Consider the following 21,543-nt stretch of genomic DNA (forward strand, 5'->3'; position numbering starts at 1 on the left):
TTTGTGTAGCTGTTTAGAGGGTGGCCACTATGCTCTTTGGGCGCACTACAAGCTTAGGTGTACAGTTACGGTGCATAAAACATGTAGATATTTATATATAATGTGTATATAAGGTAATAACATTGCAAACAGTATTGTTGGGGGAGAAAGTTTAGTGCGTGTGACCTTGAATGAGTGAGGGAGTCACCAGATGCCAGCTGTGTATAGCGACGACTCTTGGTGCCTGAACTAACTATATCAGCTTAGCTGTACAGTTGTGGTGAACAAAATATATACATACTTATATATAACGTCTGTATATAGTGTAATAACACCACAAATGGTATTGTTGGGGAAGAAAGTTTAGTGCGTGTGTTGAGGGAGTGGCAATGAGTGGCTGGCTGGTGTGTGGCGGTAACTCCTCATTGCTTTTCGACTCTCAATACCAACTTAGTGGTTCCTGGTTGATACCTGGTTGATGGGGTTCTGGGAGTTCGTCTACTCCCCAAGCCCGGCCCGAGGCCAGGCTCGACTTGTGAGAGTTTGGTCCACCAGGCTGTTGCTTGGAGCGGCCCGCAGGCCCACATACCCACCACAGCCCGGTTGGTCCGGCATTCCTTGGAGGAATAAATCTAGTTTCCTCTTGAAAATGTCCACGGTTGTTCCGGCAATATTTCTTATGCTTGCTGGGAGGACGTTGAACAACCGCGGACCTCTGATATTTATACAGTGTTCTCTGATTGTGCCTATGGCACCTCTGCTCTTCATTGGTTCTATTCTACATTTTCTTCCATGTCGTTCACTCCAGTATGTTGTTATTTTACTGTGTAGATTTGGTACTTGGCCCTCCAGTATCTTCCAGGTGTATATTATTTGATATCTCTCTCGTCTTCTTTCTAGTGAGTACATTTGGAGGGCTTTGAGACGATCCCAATAATTTAGGTTCGTTCCTAATTTACCTAAAAACCTAATAATTTAGGTTTAGGTTTAGGTTCGTTATGGTGAACAAAACATGCAGAGACAGTACTTATATATAACCTGTGTATAGAGTGTAATAGCAGCAAAACTATTTGTTTATTGTTTTATGAACATAATAATTGAATCACTAATATGCACACCATACTTTTGAGTATAGCAATTATTCACCACTTTTATTATATAAATATATTACAATACACAGTACTGAATAATATTACTGCAAAAAAACTAAGAAAAAATCAATCGAAGACATTGAAACAATTAAGTAATAATATCTTTGTGGCAACTCCCACCTGTCAGCGCGGGTGACGCTGACCGGGTCTGACGACCGCTCTGTCAACGCCCACTTTTTGCCAGACTTCCTCGGTCAATTGCGCCCAAAATATGTCACCTACGATTTTTTTTATTTTTCCCGTGCTCATGGGACACAAATTAACATGTTTAGAAGACGAAAAAAAAAAAATTTGAATTTTTTCTTTTCTTGCGCACAAGGGTGTAAATGTCCTCAGGACCCCTGAGCAGTGGAAGGGTTAAAATTAAGACCACGAGTCTCGCCGGGGCAAATTTAGCTCCTATAATTACCCTTGGACCAGTGTGTTATGGGATATAAAGTGCTTCCATTATCAACACCCTTCGTCTACAATAAGGGAGGTGTTCTTTCCGAAACTCATTTATTAGCTGTTTCATTCCTGATCAGAAATGTTATAGGTAGTTATAGAGTAAGCCGGTCAGAATGCGAGCAAGATACAAACACAAAGTAAATATTCCTTGAACCTTATCTAATAAATTATACCAATATTTCCTCTGATATAGCTGTCATATATAGGATTGCTGCTGCTATTGTGTGTGCCCTTTGACAGGTGTAATTAAAGAGGAAAAAGAATTAGCAATTATTTGGCCCGACCAGTACACGTGATGACACCTGCTACACCCCAGAGAGGAATATTTGTCTGTGTTCATCCGTGTCATATCTGGTTGTCTAGGTCAAAATCAACTATACAAGATAAGGCCTCCCCATTTAATTACAATATCTGTAGTCTAATACTGTAGTGAATGTCTACTAACCAATCATTTATATTGTTGACTACATATAAACCATAAAACACCCCAGAATGTGTAAATAAAGCAATTTGTGGGAATTTTAAATCCTACAATCTACTTTAAACCTCGCCATAGTTTGTCATCGAAATATCTAAATTAACATAAAATATAGATTACTATATAAATTAAATAAATATAAATCTCAAAAGTCATTTCTCCACACCACGGCACTGAACCCCGAAAAACCCTAAGAGGAAGCCGGCGATGCAGCAACAGACGCAAAGCCCCTGGAACCCGAACCCTGCGATCATGAGAGCGGTGGAAGGGACGTTCCCAAAGGAACCAAAATAGACGCCGGAGCCAGATCCTACCTGGTGATGGTGATCACCATCATGGCGAAGTTCAAACTTCCACACAGCTCCTTGAGCAACCACTGTGTGACCCTGGACCCCGCCAGGAACAACTGAAGGCGGGACTGCAGCCACAGCAACACCTCCGGAGGAAGATAAAAGGAAGCAGTCCGAGAATCCCACACGAGACCCTGCCAAGTCCGAACCTAAGAGGGAACAAGAAGGGACTTCCTCCAGTTCGCCAAGAACCCGATCCCAGCGAGCAGGGAAAGAACTAATTCCCTGGCGAGCAGACATGCGGGCCGGCTGAGAGTCCAAACACGGCAGTCGTCGAGGTAGGCCAGAACCCGAACCCGTAACAGACACAGACGTGCCACCACAACCCAAGTAAGATGCGTGAATACGCGAGATACCAGATCCAGCCCAAAGGGAAGGCAACGAAAGCAGTAAGCTTGTCACCCCACCATGAAACCTAACCAGTCCCTGAACCCCAGAAGAATCGGAACATGCCAATACGCGTGCCGGAGATCCAAGGACACCATCCAAGCATCCAGCTCCAACAGAAGCCAGATCTGGGACAGAGTGGTCATCTGAAAGAGGCACAGGATCCAGGGGTTCAGACAAGACAAGTCCAGAATGAACCACAGATCTACACAGTCCCGTTTCGAAACTGGGAAGAAACGGGAAACCAATCTGAGGGACGTTGACGTTTTGACCCCGCCCAAACAGACCCACTCCAAGAGGACCAGACTCTGCACAGGAGAAGAGGCCTGCCCCACCAGCCATGAACCCCTGAAGGAAGAGGAGCCACCCCACGCCACCACAGGCCGAAGGACACAACCCGAAAGACCCACAAATTGTGGGACCAGGCGTGAGCAAACAGGGAGAGCCTACCCCCCCTTCCATGGCCCCGTCAATGGGGCGACCCACGAAAGTGCTGACACCCCTTGAGAGAACCCGACCGACGGTCAGAAAGAGCACCACGCTGACCAGACGCCATAGGTTCTGAAGGAGGCGCCAGCGCTGAAATTGGCACCACTGGCTCACCACGACCGAGGGAACCCCGAACCCTGGCACAACCCCCTACGGCAGCAAATACCAACAAGTCGGACATAGGACAAGAGGAAGCTGAAGTCGCTTGCAGAAACTGCACCATAGCAGAGTCTGCAAACAGCAAGGACAAAAAGGCGAAGAAATCCTAAGAGCCAGAGCCCAAGCAGATTCCAAAAAATGGACGAGCACAGCCTGCCAGCACGCGAGGCAAGAAGCAAAGAACAGAGACGCTGCCTCCTTGAGGATAGGCGTAAACAGCTTCAACAAGGCAGTCAACGCCCTAGCCGCCGAGGTAAGCGCACCGGACGCAGTCCTGGCATTCAGTGCCTCCACATCTTCCGCAAGCCAGTTCGATGACAATTCGAGGAGGGAAAAGAAATGCAAGACCAAGGCCAAATGCCCATGGGTGCGCAATTCCTCTGCAACTGCAGACGCCGAAAGGGAGGGAACCTGTACATGAAGTCGCACCTGGCAAATATCCCTAGGAAGAACAGGGGCGAACAAGCATGCATTGAGGTGCTCCAACTCGCCCCCCAGGTAAACCTGAACAATCAAGGAAGTTTCTCGCCACTCAAGCGTGCAGTCTGGCAGAACGTATGCCATGCCCCCAGCGAAAATAACGGACAGTCCGCAAGCCAGGACGACTCCAGCACTCGGGCACTTCACATTCACAGTGTGACCAACGTCCTGGCGAACGGCCTGTCTTGCTTCATTCCTCTTTCCATGGAGTGGACGGGCGATACCACTTCCTTTGGCTTTGCCACACATAAGGGCACCCTAGAGGTAGACTTCTTTGCACGATGTAAGGGCGAAGAGGGAGAACGGCCTATTGACATAGCTCGGGTGCAGGGGGGAGTTGTGTAAAATCCTGGTTTGTGCCTCGGAGAGGCTACGGGATCTAGTAAGTTCAGTAGAACTTCGGTTTCAACTCTTTTTAACCCTGTCGTAGCTCAGTCGATTAAGGCAGTGTCTGGGATGCTCCCGGACCCAGTTTTGAATCCTCGTCACGGCCCTTGTGGATTTGTTCACCTAGTTGTACTCATCTAGTTGTGCTTGCGGGGGTTCAGCTCTGGCTCTCTGAGAGTTGAGAGTCCAATCAACAATTTTTTTCATCCCTCCCCCCAAGGAAGCAAATGCGTAGCAGCTGTCTAACTCCCAGGTACCTATTTACTGCTAGGTAAACAGGCACATCAGGGTGAAAGAAACTCTACCCTGTTTGTTTCCACCTCTGCCGGGGATCAAACCCGGGGCCCTTAGGACTACGAATCCCGAACACTGTTCACTCAGCCATCAGGCCCTTAAAAAAAAGTGTTCATGGGCAGTTGAGGGGGACAGGTTCTGGCTCATGGTTCCCAGTAGGCTTACAAAGAACTTTGCGACTGATGACACTCAAGAGGTGTGGCACTTGATCAGTAAGATAGCCTCAGGGAGCCGACGGGCCTCACCCAGAAACTACCATTTCATTACATACAACTGTAGTTTTATTTATACTGTTTTACATCTAATTTCATGTTATATACATATGTTCATTTTTGGTAGACCAGGAACTTATCCCCCATTATAGTATTGCACCTATGATAAATCAGGTTCCAAATTAAACACAACATACATGCAAATGGTTCTTAAGAATACATTGCTAAAATGGAAGGCAAATAAACTACTTAAAGGAGAATACTATAAATTTAAAGAAATACAAAACACCACATTATTTAAACTACAAGAAAAAAATATAAGACTGTATAGTGTACCTTATTTTGTTGTATTAGATGAAAATCTTTTCCATAGGTTTTAAGCCCATTTTCAAAATTTCTACACTCTTCCTCAGACCATAGTGTCATTGTGGAGGCCAGTGGTGTTGGATTCATCCGGTGTCTACGTAAAGCTTCATCTACATTATACCCACATTGAAGTAACAAATATAATGCCTGTTGAAAGAATTTAGAATGGTTAAAAATGTTTCACAACATCCCAAGTACTATTCTCAATGCATTAAATACTAGACAAAGTAAAGTACTGTACAGCACAGGTTTAATCCCAGCTCAAAATGAAGTCAAAATTTAAAACAGTAAACACTTCAATGCAAACAGTTTTGTATTAGAAAAGTGAGGTTATGCTTCTGACCAAATCCACTCAGTTGGACCCTTAACCTTTCAAGTGAGCGTGTCAAACAGGCACAATCCAACCATATCTGTTCCTACTATGCGAGTTAAATAGAAGTGATTTCAAGTATTAAGTAAGATTTAAAGTCCTGCGTATTCATGGGGCTTACATTTGATTCCTCACACATTCAGTAAGGAGATACCACCTTGAAAAAAATTATTGAACCCCTCCTTGGTGTGAGGGCCTCATTATTGAGAGGGTGACCATGGGGAGTGCATGCTGTAACAGCTCACAGCACCGCCATGCAACTTGTGCCTACAGTACCACTCAATATGGATGAAATAAATAAATAACTGATAATTTTGCGTTGATAGTGTCATAGAAGATCGTGACTGTGATAAAGAATATGTACAAGGTTTAGGTATCAGTGAACATAATGCTGGTTAGAATGATCAGAGCAGGAGGCAGACATTCACTGCTGTGGTTTCATGCATCTACACATCATGGAAAGTTTCCTTTTGTTCCTTTAGAAAATAAACTTGTGGAAAATGATCATATTCATGATTTAGTGACAGCAATCTGATAGTAATAGCACTGTTGTGGCTAGACCTAGCAATGTGCATAAGATATTGGAGGGATTTTGTTGAATCAGGTTGTGTCATCAGCTGGCATTGTCTGCTGATATCCTGGTCACTATGCTGTGCTTGGAATTCCCTCCACACCCACCAGAACTGCTTAGTTGTTTGATAGGATGCATAAAAATATAAATACTTTAGATATACATGACATGTATATTGTGCAAGCAAAAACTATTTTATTGATCAAAGAATATAATATTGTGCACATATTAGTGACAAATATATGATATCTGTGTTCTACGAATTCTGAAATACAAATAACAATGACAACCCAATACATCACTACACTAAAAAATCATTGTAAACCTTGAAAAATATGAAGAAAATGTAATATATTCAGTGCATACAGTTCCAATTTCCTGCAAAACATGCAGTTAGGCTGAACTCTGATGATTGTTTACAAAGTTATTACATCCAACAGAACTGCTTAGTGGTCTGTAATGGTGCATGAAAATGTAGACAATGTAGAAAATGTTAAATGTATAACATTTTATATTTGACATGTACAGCTTAGCACATGTCAATGTGAATATAGTGTAATAACAGCAACAAAAACCTAGCAGTGAATCTAATGAAATGATAATTTCTGGGTGATCCCCCAGTAGCTCCCTGAAGCTACTACTGTAGACTGACTGATATAATGCCAAACTACAAGGTGACATCTGTTAGAGTTTTTATAGGCCTACTGGGGGCAATGAGTCAAAACCTGCCCCCTCAGTGGCAGTGGCATAAGGGGGCTGAGCAGACAGAACACTGGACGCGTGATCCTGTGGTCCCGGGTTCAATCCCGGGCGCCAGCGAGAAACAATGGGCAGAGGTTTCTTTCACCCTGATGCCCCTGTTACCTAGCAGTAAATAGGTACCTGGGAGTTAGTCAGCTGTCACGGGCTGCTTCTTGAGGGTGGAGGGCTGGTCGAGGACCAGGCTGCGGGGACACTAAGCCCATCTCAAGATAACCTCAAGATAGATAACCAGTGGGGCCAGGTTTTCTCGCTATCAGGGAGAAAAGTTTTCTCCCCTGGCAGTGGTTTTATGACAAATTTTATGTAAATTTATTCGTCAGCCACCATCAAGGGAAGGCACCTAGAAAGGCAGGAGACAAAACAGGCAACTGCTTGATTAGAAAACCAGATTGCAGCCTTAAAAAAGCAAAACAACTCCCCTCAACATTTTAAACAAATGATCAAATATTTGTTAAACTAGTGCAAGCTAGTTAAACACCGCGCCAGCCAGACATCGACGGCTCTGCAGAGGCAGGCCCCAAATCTAGCACTACTGGCTTACGACGACCAAAAGACACACCGATTCCTGGCACAACCCTTCCAGGCAGAACCACCACGGCCCCCCACCCAGAGAACCAACAAGTCTGACATAGGCCGGCAACTAGACGAAGCCGCGTGCAGAAATTGCACCACCACAGACTCTGCAAACAGCAACGGACAAAAAACAAAAATTTGGCTGTCATTGTGAATGGAGTTCTAAGCCTACCGGGGACCATGAGCCAGAACCTGGCCCCTTCAGAGAGGCACGAGGAGCAATGGCCTATAGAATGGCACATGGAATTTGGAGCACTCTATATCTGCCAACGACCGGGACAAGCACCCAGAAAGGTAAGTGCCTCAAACTCCTATTCTGGTGAAAATGACTAAAATAGACAAACGAGTCGACAGAACTCCCCAATTGAAAATGAGCAAACGAGCATGACGTCACACGAGCCGTGCCGCATGTTTGAGCAGCTTTCCACTCTCAGGGAGGAAGAAAGGGTAGCCCCAGACCTTCGCGCCAGCAATCCACCCTCCAGTTCTGAGGCTGGATGTCAAAAACACGTGAAAAAAAATGCCGACCAGAGGAAGGGAGGGTTGCCTGGGAGCCTCCAGGACTCACCCTGAAAATGGCGTTTCATTACTTTCAACGCTGGTTTTCTGGGGGAAGCCCCTTCAGCTCTCCACCGATACTTTACCAAAGACGAAAACAGAGGGACTTACCTGGGAGGCGGCCGGTGCTCACATCTCAACTCAAAATCGAGACAACAGGCTGAAACCACTGATCCAAAGCGACACGGGCCCCGACTAGGCCCAGGAACATTCACAAGTAGCGTGTATTCAGGACCCTGTTCAACCGCCAAAAACCCTATGCCCGAATGTCAACCCAGGAAATGTTACCAATGACGGCAGCAAGCGCAGCAAACTTACGAACATCATGGGCACAGGAATAGACCGCAGGCTGGCTAGACCGAATAACCCTGCAGATGATCTGAGAGACCTGAACCCGAGAACAGGGAAGAAGGGAAACTGGATCAACACAAAGCGCATCCCCGGCACTAGAGTCCGTGGCACGCAAATAACGGAGGAGAGCCGCAACTGGACACAACACATGATGCACCCATGGCCTGACCAACCAAGCAGTCTCATCCCTCGCCAGAAAAGGAGACAGCTGCAAATGAACAAACCTATCACCACGACCAAAAGAGCAGAAACCCCTGTGCCAGAGGAGAGCATGAAGCTCCCCAACCTGACCCCCAGAGACCAATGCCAACAAGAAAGCTTAGGAAAAACAAATCTTGAACAAAAGGGGCCACAACAAACCGAGGCGAAGAGAGAAATGAGAGCACTCTGTCCAAAGACGAGGACGGCTCAGGGGGCGCATGAGCAGGCTGGAGGTGAAACAACGCCCGAGACGGCTTGCGAAATGGTGCAGAAGTAACATCAATAACAAAAGCAAGCTGCAGCGACCCCGCCAATGCCGCACAATACGAGACGACAGTATGTATCAAGACGACGGTCCCAAACCTCTATGAGAGAAGGATAAGATCACGTCAACAAAACAACAGGATACCTAGGAAGAAACAAAAAGAAAAGGAAGAACCGCCAGCAAAACCCCATACCGCCGCTGAGACGAAGCACGCAGGTGGGCCACCATCAACGAAGCCACCTAATTACCAAAATGATGGTGAGAGACTCGAGTCAGACTTGCCAAACTTGAAGACTCAAGGAAAAGACTGAGCCCCTTCACGGACCGGATTGATCATTGGAAAGAGGCGGAGCTGTGGGTAAACCCCTGGGTGCGGACACAGAGCAAGCAGCGCCTGAAACCAAGGCTAGCAAGGAACCAGAAGGAATGTCCGCCAGAAAACCAGGAACCCAAACTCAGCGAGCCAGGAAAGAACCAACCCGGGCGAGCAGGCACACCCCGTCCAGGAGGAACCCCCCCCCCCCGGGACCCCACCAAAGGACCAACAAGTCCGATAACGGATGACAACGAGAAAAAGCCGCTTGCAGAAACTCCCGAACCACAGACTCCGCAAACAGCAAGGATAAAATTGACGAAAACCTAAGAGCCAGAGCCCAGGCAGAGGCCAACGAGGAAAACAAGCACCACGAGCCGAATCGCGACACGCGAAGCAAAAAACAGAGACCCCACAACCCACAGGAGTAGCACAACCAGCTCCAGCAGGGCAGAATGATGCACGCATCGCCGCGTAATATATGAGAACTACTCAGGACGTGTACCGCAGTAAAACAAAAATGTACTTTCTGGAAAAGGAACACACAGAAAAAGCCGTAGCCAGGGCCGTAATCCTAGCAGCTCCTGTCCCAACAAAAAGTAACTGTAGGGGCAGGAATGGTAGATTGGAAATCTACATCCACCTGCAGACATTGCAATGCAGAAGCTGGCAGTGACATACAAGAAGATGAAAGAACTCAGTTCTATAACTGAACACTTGAGCAGTCCAACATCAGGGAACAAAACATGTACATAGTCCAACCTAGCACAGACATCAGTGTAGCCAATATGCACATACGAAGATACACAACAATGTGGTGTAGTATAGAGGTAGAAAATATAGAAATATGCAATGAAAAGACCCTAAATATGGTCGAAACACCAGAAGCTAGAGACATGGGAGTATAATCAATATGACGAACTAAGACGACCTAGGTAGCAATTGGTAACATCATGTACATGAAGAACTACATATGCAGAGAGACTCCAATGTATATATAAGGGTGCAGCCAGGCAATGAATAAGTGTCCAGATAGCATTGACTGAGTCAATGAATGAGTGTCCAGAGTCAAGAAAAGATTCAGTCGCTGAAAGACTAAACTAAAGGCACCAAATTTCGGGGATGCGCCCCACAGTGTAGCGAAGAACAAGATATACGGACAGAGTAAGGACATGTTAAGATGCATGCAAATTGGCCAAGCAACACACTACAACAATACCCAACACTCGTCCAAAATTCGAGAACCAGCGCCTGGCTGACAGTGAAGCCAGACCGTATAATCTCACCTGTAGAACGTAGACACTACCATCTCACGACACAGCTGAGCCGTGTAATATTCCGAGAGCATCGCTAGTGGATTATGTCCAGAGTTGCGTGCACAGTACGAGAAGATTAGGCGTAGTGCAGTGGTGGAGGCTGTGCCACTCCAAGCCATCCCACACCCGTAAGCAGAGAAAAGAACTAGGTGTTTTCCCCATATACAAAATCTAGAACACCCCCAGTATCTAGGGGGCTATGACTGGATAGATACGATGATAAGATGAGGGAGAACGACGCATAACCCGCGATAAAGGACGTGGAACACCAACACATGTTTACACTGCCCATAAACAATCATCATCTACGGCCCATGCGCCCGAGGTCCGAACCGCATCACCCGTCTTTCGGGGAGGGTGCCAACAAGGTTTATTTAACAATTATTAGTAATGTCGAGACAGCATACGGAGAAACAATGTGGTTACAAAATAATGAGATATAGAATCGAAAGATGACAAGTAGTACAGAAGAGGACCAACAAGTCCAATGAAAGACTGGAGAGAATCCTCACCGGAAGTCTACAGACATTACAATAATATTTTAAGTATCGAAGATCTTCTCGAACCTTTGAGAACCTTGATAAACAAGAACAAAATCACGGAGGCTCATACGAGCCCATTGGCATCCGTAACCAATGGTCATGCAGGATCCCTGTACGATTTGAACACGATTGCAACATGATGTAGAAGAATACATGTCCATGATAAGAAGGTTGAGAAAGCGGTTAAAATTACCCACAGGAAGGACGGAACTGACGGACCCGAAAGGACACGGAACTGAACCCGGGAGGGGCCGACGCTAAAACCAACTCGTACGCAAAGGGAGGAATGAAAACCCCACTCCTTGTAACAGAAAGCCCTGGTCATAGGATTGGAAAACCCAGGCAGGGTTCAACGGGGCCCAAGGCACCCAAGTCAGCCTCTCCCCAACCCCAGGAACCTCCACATCAAGCCCCCAGGGGCGAGTCATCCTCCGAAGCCCCGGCCTCACAAGAAAAATGCCGGGGCAGCTGGAAAAACAGGAAGAGAAGGGGCCCACTGGTCAGACCCCGGAGCAACAGCTGGAGGAACCGAACACAGCACATGATGCATCCCCGGCCTGACCAACCAAGAATCAACAACCCAAGGACCCCTCTGGAAAGTAGCCATCTCATTCTTCGCCAGAAAACAAGGAGACGGCTGCAACTTGAAAAAAATACCACCACAACCAAAAGAGCAGAAACCCCTGCGCCAGAGGAGGACATTAAGCTCCCAAACCCGACCCCCAGATGCCAATGCCAACAAGAAAAAGAGCCTTTTAAAAACAATCCGGAACCGAAGGGGCTAAAACAAACTGAGGAGAAAAGAGAAAAAGAGAGCACCTGATCCAAGGACCAGGATGGCTCAAGCTGTGCATGAGCAGGCTGGAGGTGAAACAATGCACAAGACAGCTTGAGAAAAGGCGCAGAAGTAACATCAATACCGAAAGCAAGCCGCAGCGGTTCCGCCAGTGCCACACGGTACGAGGTGACAATATTCGATATAAGATGACTGTCCTAAAATGACAACAAAAGGAAGGACAAGATAACCCTATCAGAAACCGAAGTGTACCTACGAAGGGAAAAAAAGAAATGGAAGGACCGCCAGGAAACTTCATATTGCTGCTGAGACGAAGCACTCAGGTGGGATATCACCAACGAAGCCACCTGCTCACCAAACAAGTGGTGATAGACCTGATTCGGAAAAACCAGATGCAAAGACTCGAGAAGGAGATCGAACCAGCCACGTACTGGACCGGACCAATCTGCTGAAAGAGACGGAGCCGCGGGAAAACCCCCGGGTTCAGAAAGGGCCTTGGCCTTGGTGGCCTTGGTGCCCTTGGAAAGGGCGCCAAGTATAACAGGAGATGCCTCGATCACACTGACGCGAAGAGGTCCACCTCCGGGAGCCTGAACGTCCGGCAGAGCCAACTGAATGAGTTAGCATCAACCCGTCCATTCCGTGGACAGGGTTAGGAGAGAGAAAAAAACGAGAACTCAGCAGATGAGTCACCTGAAGCGACCAGCCCCAAAGAGCCAAGGACTGCATCGAACCCCCTTGGTTCAGGCAATGAACCACCGCAAAGCAGTCCGAATGGAGCTTGATTGTCGATCTGCAGGCGACCCAAACCCTCAGAAGCGAATACCACACAGCCGTGAATTCCTGCACTGTGCTGTGGGCTCGATGGAAAGACGGACCCCATCGCCCTTGGCCGGCCTAGTGAGCACTGGTCACAAAGCACCAGCCCAGAGACGACCCGTCCGTGAACACATCGAGCGAGGGCTCAGATAGACACCAAGGCATTGAACCCCGAAAAACCCGAAGAGGAAACCGGCGACGCAAAGCCCCTGTAGGCTGAACCCAGCGATCGCGAGAGAGGCGGAAGGGACGTCCCCAAAAGAACCAGAATAGCTGCTGAAGCCAAACCCGACCCGGAGGGTAGACCATCACGGCAAAGTTAAGGCTCACGCACAAACCCTCGAACAACCTCCATGTGACCCGGAACCCCTCAGAAACAGGCAAAGGAGGGACCGCAGCCAAAGCAGAGATTCCATAGGGAGAGACAAGGAAGCTGTCCGAGAGTCCCACACAAGACCCAGCCAAGTCTAAACCTGGGAGAGAACCAGAGTGGACTTCCTCTAGTTCACCAAGAACCTGGCAAGCTGGAAAAGAACCAAATCCCTGGCGAGCAGACATGTGGACTGGCTGGGAGCCCATCCCAGACAGTCGTCGAGGTAGGCCAGCACCCGAACACCTAAGAGACGCAGACAGGTTGGTCACCACGACCCGGGTAAGGCGTGTGAAAACGCAAGGTGCCAGGTTCAACCTGAACGGGAGACAATGAAAGCAGTAACCGTGATGCCCCACAACGAAACCCAGCCAGTCCCTGAACCCCCGGATGAATTGGGATGTGCCAATACACGTCCTGAAGGTCCAGGGACACCATCCAAGCGCCCAGCTCCAGCAGAAGCTGGACCTGGGACAGAGTAGTCATCCGAAAGGAGGAGCAAAGAACCAAGGGGTTCAGACGGGACAAGTCCAGAATGAACCTCAGGTCCGCAGTCCTGTTTCGGGACTGGGAACAGATGGGAAACCCATCTGAAAGACGTTGTTGTTTCGACCATGCCCGAGCGTACCCACTCCAAGATGACCCGAAAGAGCACGGGAGAAGAGACCTGTCCCGCCAAACTTGAACCCCTCGAAGGAGGAGGGGGGGCCGCCCAACGCCACCGCAGGCCATAAGAAACGACCCGAAAATCCGAGCGAGTGAGTGAACAGAATGAGCCTGCCCCCCAGCGCCCCGTCAATGGGACGAACCGCCAAAGGGCCAATGCCCCTTACGAGAACCCGACCCCCGCACAGAGCGAACACCGCGCTGACCAGACGAAGATGGGTCCGAAGGCGGTGCTGGCTCCGAAACTGGCACCAGTGACCTATCACGACGAGCGGATCACCAAGCCCTGGCACACTGCTTAATTCAACTAAGTCGTATGTTTTTATTAAAATTTAAGTTTTTAAGTAATAAGCCAATACTATGAGGCATTTCACAAAATATTTTAACAATGATCTTACAGAAGGCAATGTATAAATCTTCTACATTCTCTCTGAAGAGCTAATTCAAATTCTAGAGTTACTACAGGCTTTGCCAGCAAATGCATATCTGAACTAGTACTTGGATGGGGTTCTTGGAGTTCTTTAACTCCTTAAGCCCAGCTTGAGACCAGGCAACTGAATTTGTATGATTAATATTAACAGGGTGAATTAAATGATATTTCAGTGTCAATATTTATATATATAAACTCATTCTCCAATTCAAGCCATACTAGCAAGTGCAACTAATGATTCTTTAAGATCATTTTGTGACATTTTGCATGATGCTTTTGGTGCATATCAGTAAAGTCCACTTATGGTCTTCAGCAAAAATAATTAAACAGTATGTCTAATATATACTGCAATAAGTATTAAAGTATTACAATGCAATAAGAATAAGTATTAAACAGTATGTTTAATACTATTCTTATTGATCAGAAACTATCAGACATAACATCTTGGCAATAATCTAAACATTTAGCCTTATTTCAGACAAGAATCTTAAAGATATCACATACCATACTGAAAGAAAATACCAGAGTAACAGATACTGATAAATAATTTTTGAAAGCTCAAACAGAAAACTACCACCCACCTGTTCATCATCTCGAACATGTTTACCAAGAGGAATGGCGGCAACACCTTGAGAACCAGGTGGGGGCTGACTCAGTGCCCGCAGGTACTCCTCTACCTTTAAATAAAAAAAGAACAAATGTACATCGCCCCTCTTGACAAGATGTCACCACCCTGCACACACTCAAGCACTTAATAACCCTGTCACCACCTCACTTTTATGAAGGGAACATAAAACTCAAATGTGTCAATATGACAAATTTATTTGTGGTCAAAATAATTTAATTACTCCCAACAATTAGATACTTTTATCTTCTTGACCCCTTAACTGCACTTCACATATAAGGATGTTTATAGGCACTGCAATAAAACTTAAAACACCCACAGGTACACATGGCTCATATCTCTATCCTCAGGTCTCCAATAAACAGAACCCCCCCCCACCCCCACTCTCCTTTTACCACGAACAGCAAACTTGAGTAGTGCATGCAACAGCAGCTCACACCACCACTATCCTCATAATGACAAGCCATTATGGCAGGAGTGGTAATCTCATAACATGTGGTCAGGGTTCAGCCTAGCTCTTTATGTTTTCTGTGAAATAACAACTGCATGCATTGAATACTGTATATAATATTTCTAAGGTTTTACCAAGGATTTTTCAAGTGCAATGATACAATGGGCTGTTATTATTATTATTTATATCACAGAACATGTTGATCATAGGTACACACAGACATTACACAAAGAAATCACAATAACGTGATGCATCAATGAACCCACTAGGGCTGTGACGAGGATTCGAACCTACATACGAGATCATCCCAGACACTGCCTTAATTGACTTAGCTATGACATGGTCAAAAGAGCTGAAACCAGAAGTTCTACTGCCCTTATTTGGATCCTGCAGCCACTCCGAGACACAAACCAGGGTTTTACACAACTCCCCCATGCACTCAAGCTATGTCAATAGGCCGTTCTACCTCTTCGCCCTTACTTCATTAAACACAGAAATCACAACAACATGATGCATCAATGAACAAATCCACAAGGACCATGACGAGGATTTACACACACTAAAATATGCACCATATTATTTGCTTAGAACAATAAAACATTCTGTTTTTGCTGTCTTTACACTGTATATACACACTACATATATAACTATATACACTCTAATGCTAAGTCATTCTGGCAGGCATGGTAATCTCATAACATGTGATCAGAGCTCAGCGTAGCTCTGCACGTTTGGGATGAACTTATAACTGCATGCAATGGACATACTGTATAATATTTATTTTATTTCCAATGTTTTAACATTGTTTTTTCACGTACAATGATGCAATAGCCAGTCAATAATGTTATTTGTATCTCAGAACATACAGATCATAGGTAAAAACAGATAGTTTGTGTGTCACCAATATGTGCATCATTTTATATTCTTTGAACAATAAAACACACAGATTTCCTGCTATTACACTATACATGCATCATACACTACATGTCTATGCACCATAACCAATCAACAGTTCTGTGAGTGTGGTAATGAACAAGGACATCATAGTACCATATACACACTACCAGCAGAAAATACCAGCAGACCAAGCAACCTGATGCAACAAAATGCATCACAATATACTATGCAACACTCTTATTTCTAGACACACAGTGCTAGGAATCAGATTCAGATTCAGGTGTCGTCCAGGAATCATCAGATTCCTGGACGACACTCAATCATGAGTATTAATAATTTTTCACAAGATTATTTTCTAAATGAACATGTAGTTACATTTCATGATACCGTGACTACACGAGACCGTGGCTATGGGCTGTGAGTTTCTGCCTCGCAATGTAATCATCATAACTAGCATTGCGGTTACGGAAATTGAAACCTTGTACAACGTCATTATCACAGTCAGGAGGTTTAATGACACTATCATTGCAGATTTTTCTTGATTTCTTCTCAATTAAGTGATGCTATAGGCACAAGCTGCATGGCAGTGCTGTGAGCTGGTGCAGCATTCTCCACCCATGGTCACCCTCTCAATACTGAGGTCCTCACACCCAGAAGGCATGCCCACAATTTTTTTCCAAGATGGTGTCTGTGTACTGGAGGCCTGAGGAAGTAAATGTGAGCCCCTGTATGTGCAGAACTGTTAAATCTTATGCAGTACTCTAAATCATCCCTGCATGACTCGTGTAGCAGAAGGATTAAACAGGATTCTGCTCAGTCCAGAACAACACATAAAGCTTGTCACAAAAAATAATTTTCAACTGTCCTTCAGGATCAAGTAACATACTATATTAGGGAGACACTAAAAAATTCAAAGTACTGCTAAGAATGACTGCCAGAAGTCAAATAATTATGATTCAAAAGCCTATCACGCCCTTCTCTTGGTAAACATTTGTGACTTTGTATTAGACATGGTAGAACCATGTCTGCCCCTAGATACAGTGTAGGTACAGTAACAAACCCATGCCATCCTATACATACTACCAAATGTTAGGTAGAAGGAAAAGTAGGAAGAAAACTGATGCAATTGAATGATTCTATCAGAATATATATTTATATGTATGTATATTTTGGTAGCAGTCTTTCCTGTAGACATATATTATTAAATATGACTGAAAAAGTAAGATTAATAATTCTAACACGAATTTTCTCAATATTTCTTATGTTTCTTTTCACTGTCGATGGTAATTGAAAAATCAGTTCTCCAAAATTCATTTTTATTTCTAGTCTGACGCGACACTTGAACACGTTTCGTAATAACTTGTTACATTTTCAAAGACTTTAGTTTACACACACACAACTATAACCTGCAAACACTAAACAGATTTCTTTCTATGCTATAATTCAAACGGCTTTTCATTTTATATACCTGCATTTGGGTGAGGTGATATGTTACAACAGTTTTGGATGAGGTGAAAACAAACTTTCAACACAAGATAGAACACGAAACAATGGATATAATATTGTGTAAGTTAAAGGGAAGAATGGAAGTAAATGCAAAGGGCCTATTGGCCCATATTTCTTGATGCTTCTATATTGGTGAGGAGTCTTGAAGTGGGTAGAATATAGTTGTGCATTAATTGGCTGTTGATTGCTGGTGTTGACTTCTTAATGTGTAGTGCCTCGCAGATATCAAGCCGTCTGCTATCGCTGTATCTATTCATGATTTGTGTGTTTTTTGTTAAGACTTCTCTGGTGATGGTCTAGTTGTGGGAAGAGATTATATGTTCCTTAATGGAGCCCCTGTTGCTTATGCATCGTTAATCGCCTGGAAAGAGATGTTGTTGTCTTGCCTATATACTGAGTCTTTGAGGCTTACAGTCCCCAAGTGGGCATTTGAAGACATAGACGACATTGGTCTCTTTCAAAGCGTTCTGCTTTGTGTCTGGAGAGTTTCTCATGAGTAGGTTGGCAGTTTTTTTGGTTTTATAGTAAATCATCAATTGTATCTTCTGATTTTTGTCTGTAGGGATAACATTTCTATTAACAATATCTTTCAGGACTCTTTCCTCCGTTTTATGAGCTGTGGAAAAGAAGTTCCTGTAAAATAGTCTAATAGGGGGTACAGGTGTTGTGTTAGTTGTCTCTTCAGAGGTTGCATGGCATTTCACCTTCCTTCTTATGATGTCTTCAACGAAGCCATTGGAGAAGCCGTTGTTGACTAGGACCTGCCTTACCCTACAGAGTTCTTCATCGACTTCCTTCCATCCTGAGCTGTGGCTGAGAGCACGGTCGACATAAGCGTTAACAACACTCCTCTTGTACCTGTCTGGGCAGTCACTGTTGGCATTGAGGCACATTCCTATGTTTGTTTCCTTAGTGTAGACTGCAGTGTGGAAACCTCCGTGCCTTCCATGACTGTTACATCTAGAAAGGGCAGCTTCCCATCCTTCTCCATCTCGTAAGTGAAACGCAACACAGAATTACGCTCAAATGCCTCCTTCAGCACTTGCAGATGTCTGACATCAGGTACCTGTGTAAAAATGTCGTCAACATACCTGCAGTATATGGCCGATTTCAAGTTCATGTCGACTAAGACCTTTTGTTCGAAGGTACCCATGTAGAAGTTCGCAAACAGTATACCTAGGGGAGAACCCATGGCGACCCATTCTACTTGCTTATACATGTGCCCATCCGGGCTCAAGAAGGGTGCCTCTTTAGTACAAGCTTGGAGTAGTTTCCTTAGAATGTTTTCTGGTATGTCAAGAGGAGTACAGGCCGGATCACGATACACTCTGTCCGCTATCATCCCGATTGTTTCATCCACAGGTACATTGGTAAACAGCGATTCTACGTCCAACAAGGCTCTTATCCCTGTGGCCCGTGTTCCCCGCAGTAAGTCGACAACTTCCTTTGGAGACTTCAGGCTGAAGGCGCAAGGGACATAAGGAGTCAGCAAGCCGTTGAGTCGCTTCACCAGTCTGTATGTAGGTGTGGGTATCTGGCTGATGATTGGCCAAAGTGGGTTTCCAGGCTTGTGTGTCTTGACATTTGGATACGCGTATGGAAATGTCAGGAGTGTTGTTAACGCTTATGTCGACCGTGCTCTCGGCCACAGCTCAGGATGGAAGCAAGTCGATGAAGAACTCTGTAGGGTAAGGCATGTCCTAGTCAACGGCTTCTCTAATGGCTTCGTTGAAGACATCATAAGAAGGAAGGTGAAACGCCATGCAACCTCTAAAGAGACAACTAACACAACACCTATAACCCCTATTAGACTATTTTACAGGAACTTCTTTTCCACCGCCCATAAAACGGAGGAAAGTGCCCTGAAAGATATTGTCAGTAGAAACGTTATCCCTACAGACAAAAATCTGAAGATACAATTGACGATTTACTATAAAACCAAGAAAACTGCCAACCTACTCATGAGAAACTCTCCAGACACAAAGCAGAACGCTTTGAAAGAGACAAATGTCGTCTATGCCTTCACATACCCACTTGGGGACTGTAAGCCTCAAAGAACTCAGTATATAGGCAAGACAACATCTCTTTCCAGACGATTAACGATGCATAAGCAACAGGGCTCCATTAACACTTTAGTGCGCGCGGCACTCGTGAAAAAAAAAGCGCCTTGTGCGCGCGGCGTTCTGCGCGCTCAAGCGTAAACACAAAAAAGTGTATAATCTTTTCACGCTCCTAACATTAATTCTCGAGCTACGTTTTTCATTTTGGTATCAATGCGTTGGCAATAAAATTCTCTACAAGATCATATGCATAAAATGTCACCAAAGCATTTGCTATCCCACCACAAAGTAAATAAACACGAAGATGACTCGCCGTGACACCAAAACAGGAAGTAAATGTTCATACTCTTTCGTTTGTTGCCAGCCTCACAGTCATCCTACAGCGCTTATTTTGATATCATTGAACTCGCAATAAAATTCCCCACCCAGACATATGCCTATCAATGTCTAATTATGTTCCGCACGAGTGTGGGAACTGGGCGAAGCATTAGCCGTGATTTCAGCAGCGACGACACTGTTGTGATGCAGCGCTTTGAAAGTTTATACTTATTTCACTGTCCTGACATTATTTCTCGAGCTACGTATTTCATTTTTATAGCAATGTGTTCGCAATAGAAAGTTCTATAAGAACATGAGTAGAATTGGCCAACAGAGCGTCAAATAAATTTGCGGCGAATAAAATCTTACGCGTGTTTGTATCCGTGAGCGTAAAAAGTTTTTATTTTGCTCATGTTTTTTCAAGTTTATACTTGATTCACTCCGTTTTTTTTGTTTGTATAGTGTTCGAAATAAAATTCTCTACACAGACATATGCATATAAATGTAGAATCATGATCGCGGCCAACACAAGAGTGTGTGGAGTGGGCGATTACCCTCGTTGTGTCACCAACTCAATAGTCTCTCCTCTAAGTTACAATACATTGCCGTTTTCTCAAATAGGCACAGTGCCTATTAGAGAAAACAAAAATTTAATGGCAAACATATTCATACAAACCCCAAGTCGATCGAGTAGTAAATACCCAATATAACAAGGTCCGTAAATTTACGTCGTGATCCGACAAGCGGTTAAGCAAAACGCCCGTAAATCCAAGTGGAAAATCCAGGATAGTGTTAAGGAACATATAATCTCTACCCACAACCAGACCATCACCAGAGAAGTCTTGACAAAAAACACAGAAATCATGGATAGATACAGCGATAGCAGACGGCTTGATATCTGCGAGGCACTACACATTAAGAAGTCAACACCAGCAATCAACAGCCAATTAATGCACAACTATATTCTACCCACTTCAAGACTCCGCACCAATATAGAAGCATCAAGAAATATGGGCCATTAGGCCCTTTGCATTTACTTCCATTCTTCCTTTTAACTTAAACAATATTATACCCATTGTTTCGTGTTCTATCATGTGTTGAATGTTTGTTTTCACCTCATCCAAAACTGTTGTAACATATCACCTCACCCAAATGCAGGTATATAAAATGAAAAGCCGTTTGAATTATAGCATAGAAAGAAATCTGTTTAGTGTTTGCAGGTTATAGTTGTGTGTGTATAAACTAAAGTCTTTGAAAATGTAATAAGTTATTACGAAACGCATTCAAGTGTCGCGTCAGACTAGAAATAAAAATGAATTTTGGAGAACTGATTTTTCAATTACCATCGACAGTGAAAAGAAACATAAGAAATATTGAGAAAATTAGTGTTAGAATTATTAATCTTACTTTTTCAGTCATATTTAATATATATATATATATATATATATATATATATATATATATATATATAATATATATATATATATATATATATATATATATATATATATATATATATATATATATATATATATATATAAATATATAAATATATATATATATATATATATAAATAATATATTAATGCATCCAAATGCATCCAA

The 21,543-nt window shown here is 44.4% G+C and overlaps 1 protein-coding gene across 15 annotated transcripts in view; it reads right to left on the reverse strand.

Moving 5' to 3' along the window:
* Positions 1-21,543, reverse strand: part of LOC123757399 (mesoderm induction early response protein 1) — a 170,656-nt gene that overhangs the window by 53,288 nt on the left and 95,825 nt on the right. For all 15 annotated transcript variants that reach the window (XM_045740983.2, XM_045740964.2, XM_045741000.2 and 12 more), the window contains 2 exons: positions 14,664-14,759; positions 5,150-5,326 (listed from right to left, as the gene is read on the reverse strand). In XM_045740983.2, coding sequence (XP_045596939.1) covers positions 5,150-5,326; positions 14,664-14,759 — 273 coding nt within the window. The remainder of the gene's footprint in view (positions 1-5,149; positions 5,327-14,663; positions 14,760-21,543) is intronic.

Source organism: Procambarus clarkii, chromosome 22 (genome assembly GCF_040958095.1).
Source record: "Procambarus clarkii isolate CNS0578487 chromosome 22, FALCON_Pclarkii_2.0, whole genome shotgun sequence".
Classification (NCBI taxonomy): domain Eukaryota; kingdom Metazoa; phylum Arthropoda; class Malacostraca; order Decapoda; family Cambaridae; genus Procambarus; species Procambarus clarkii.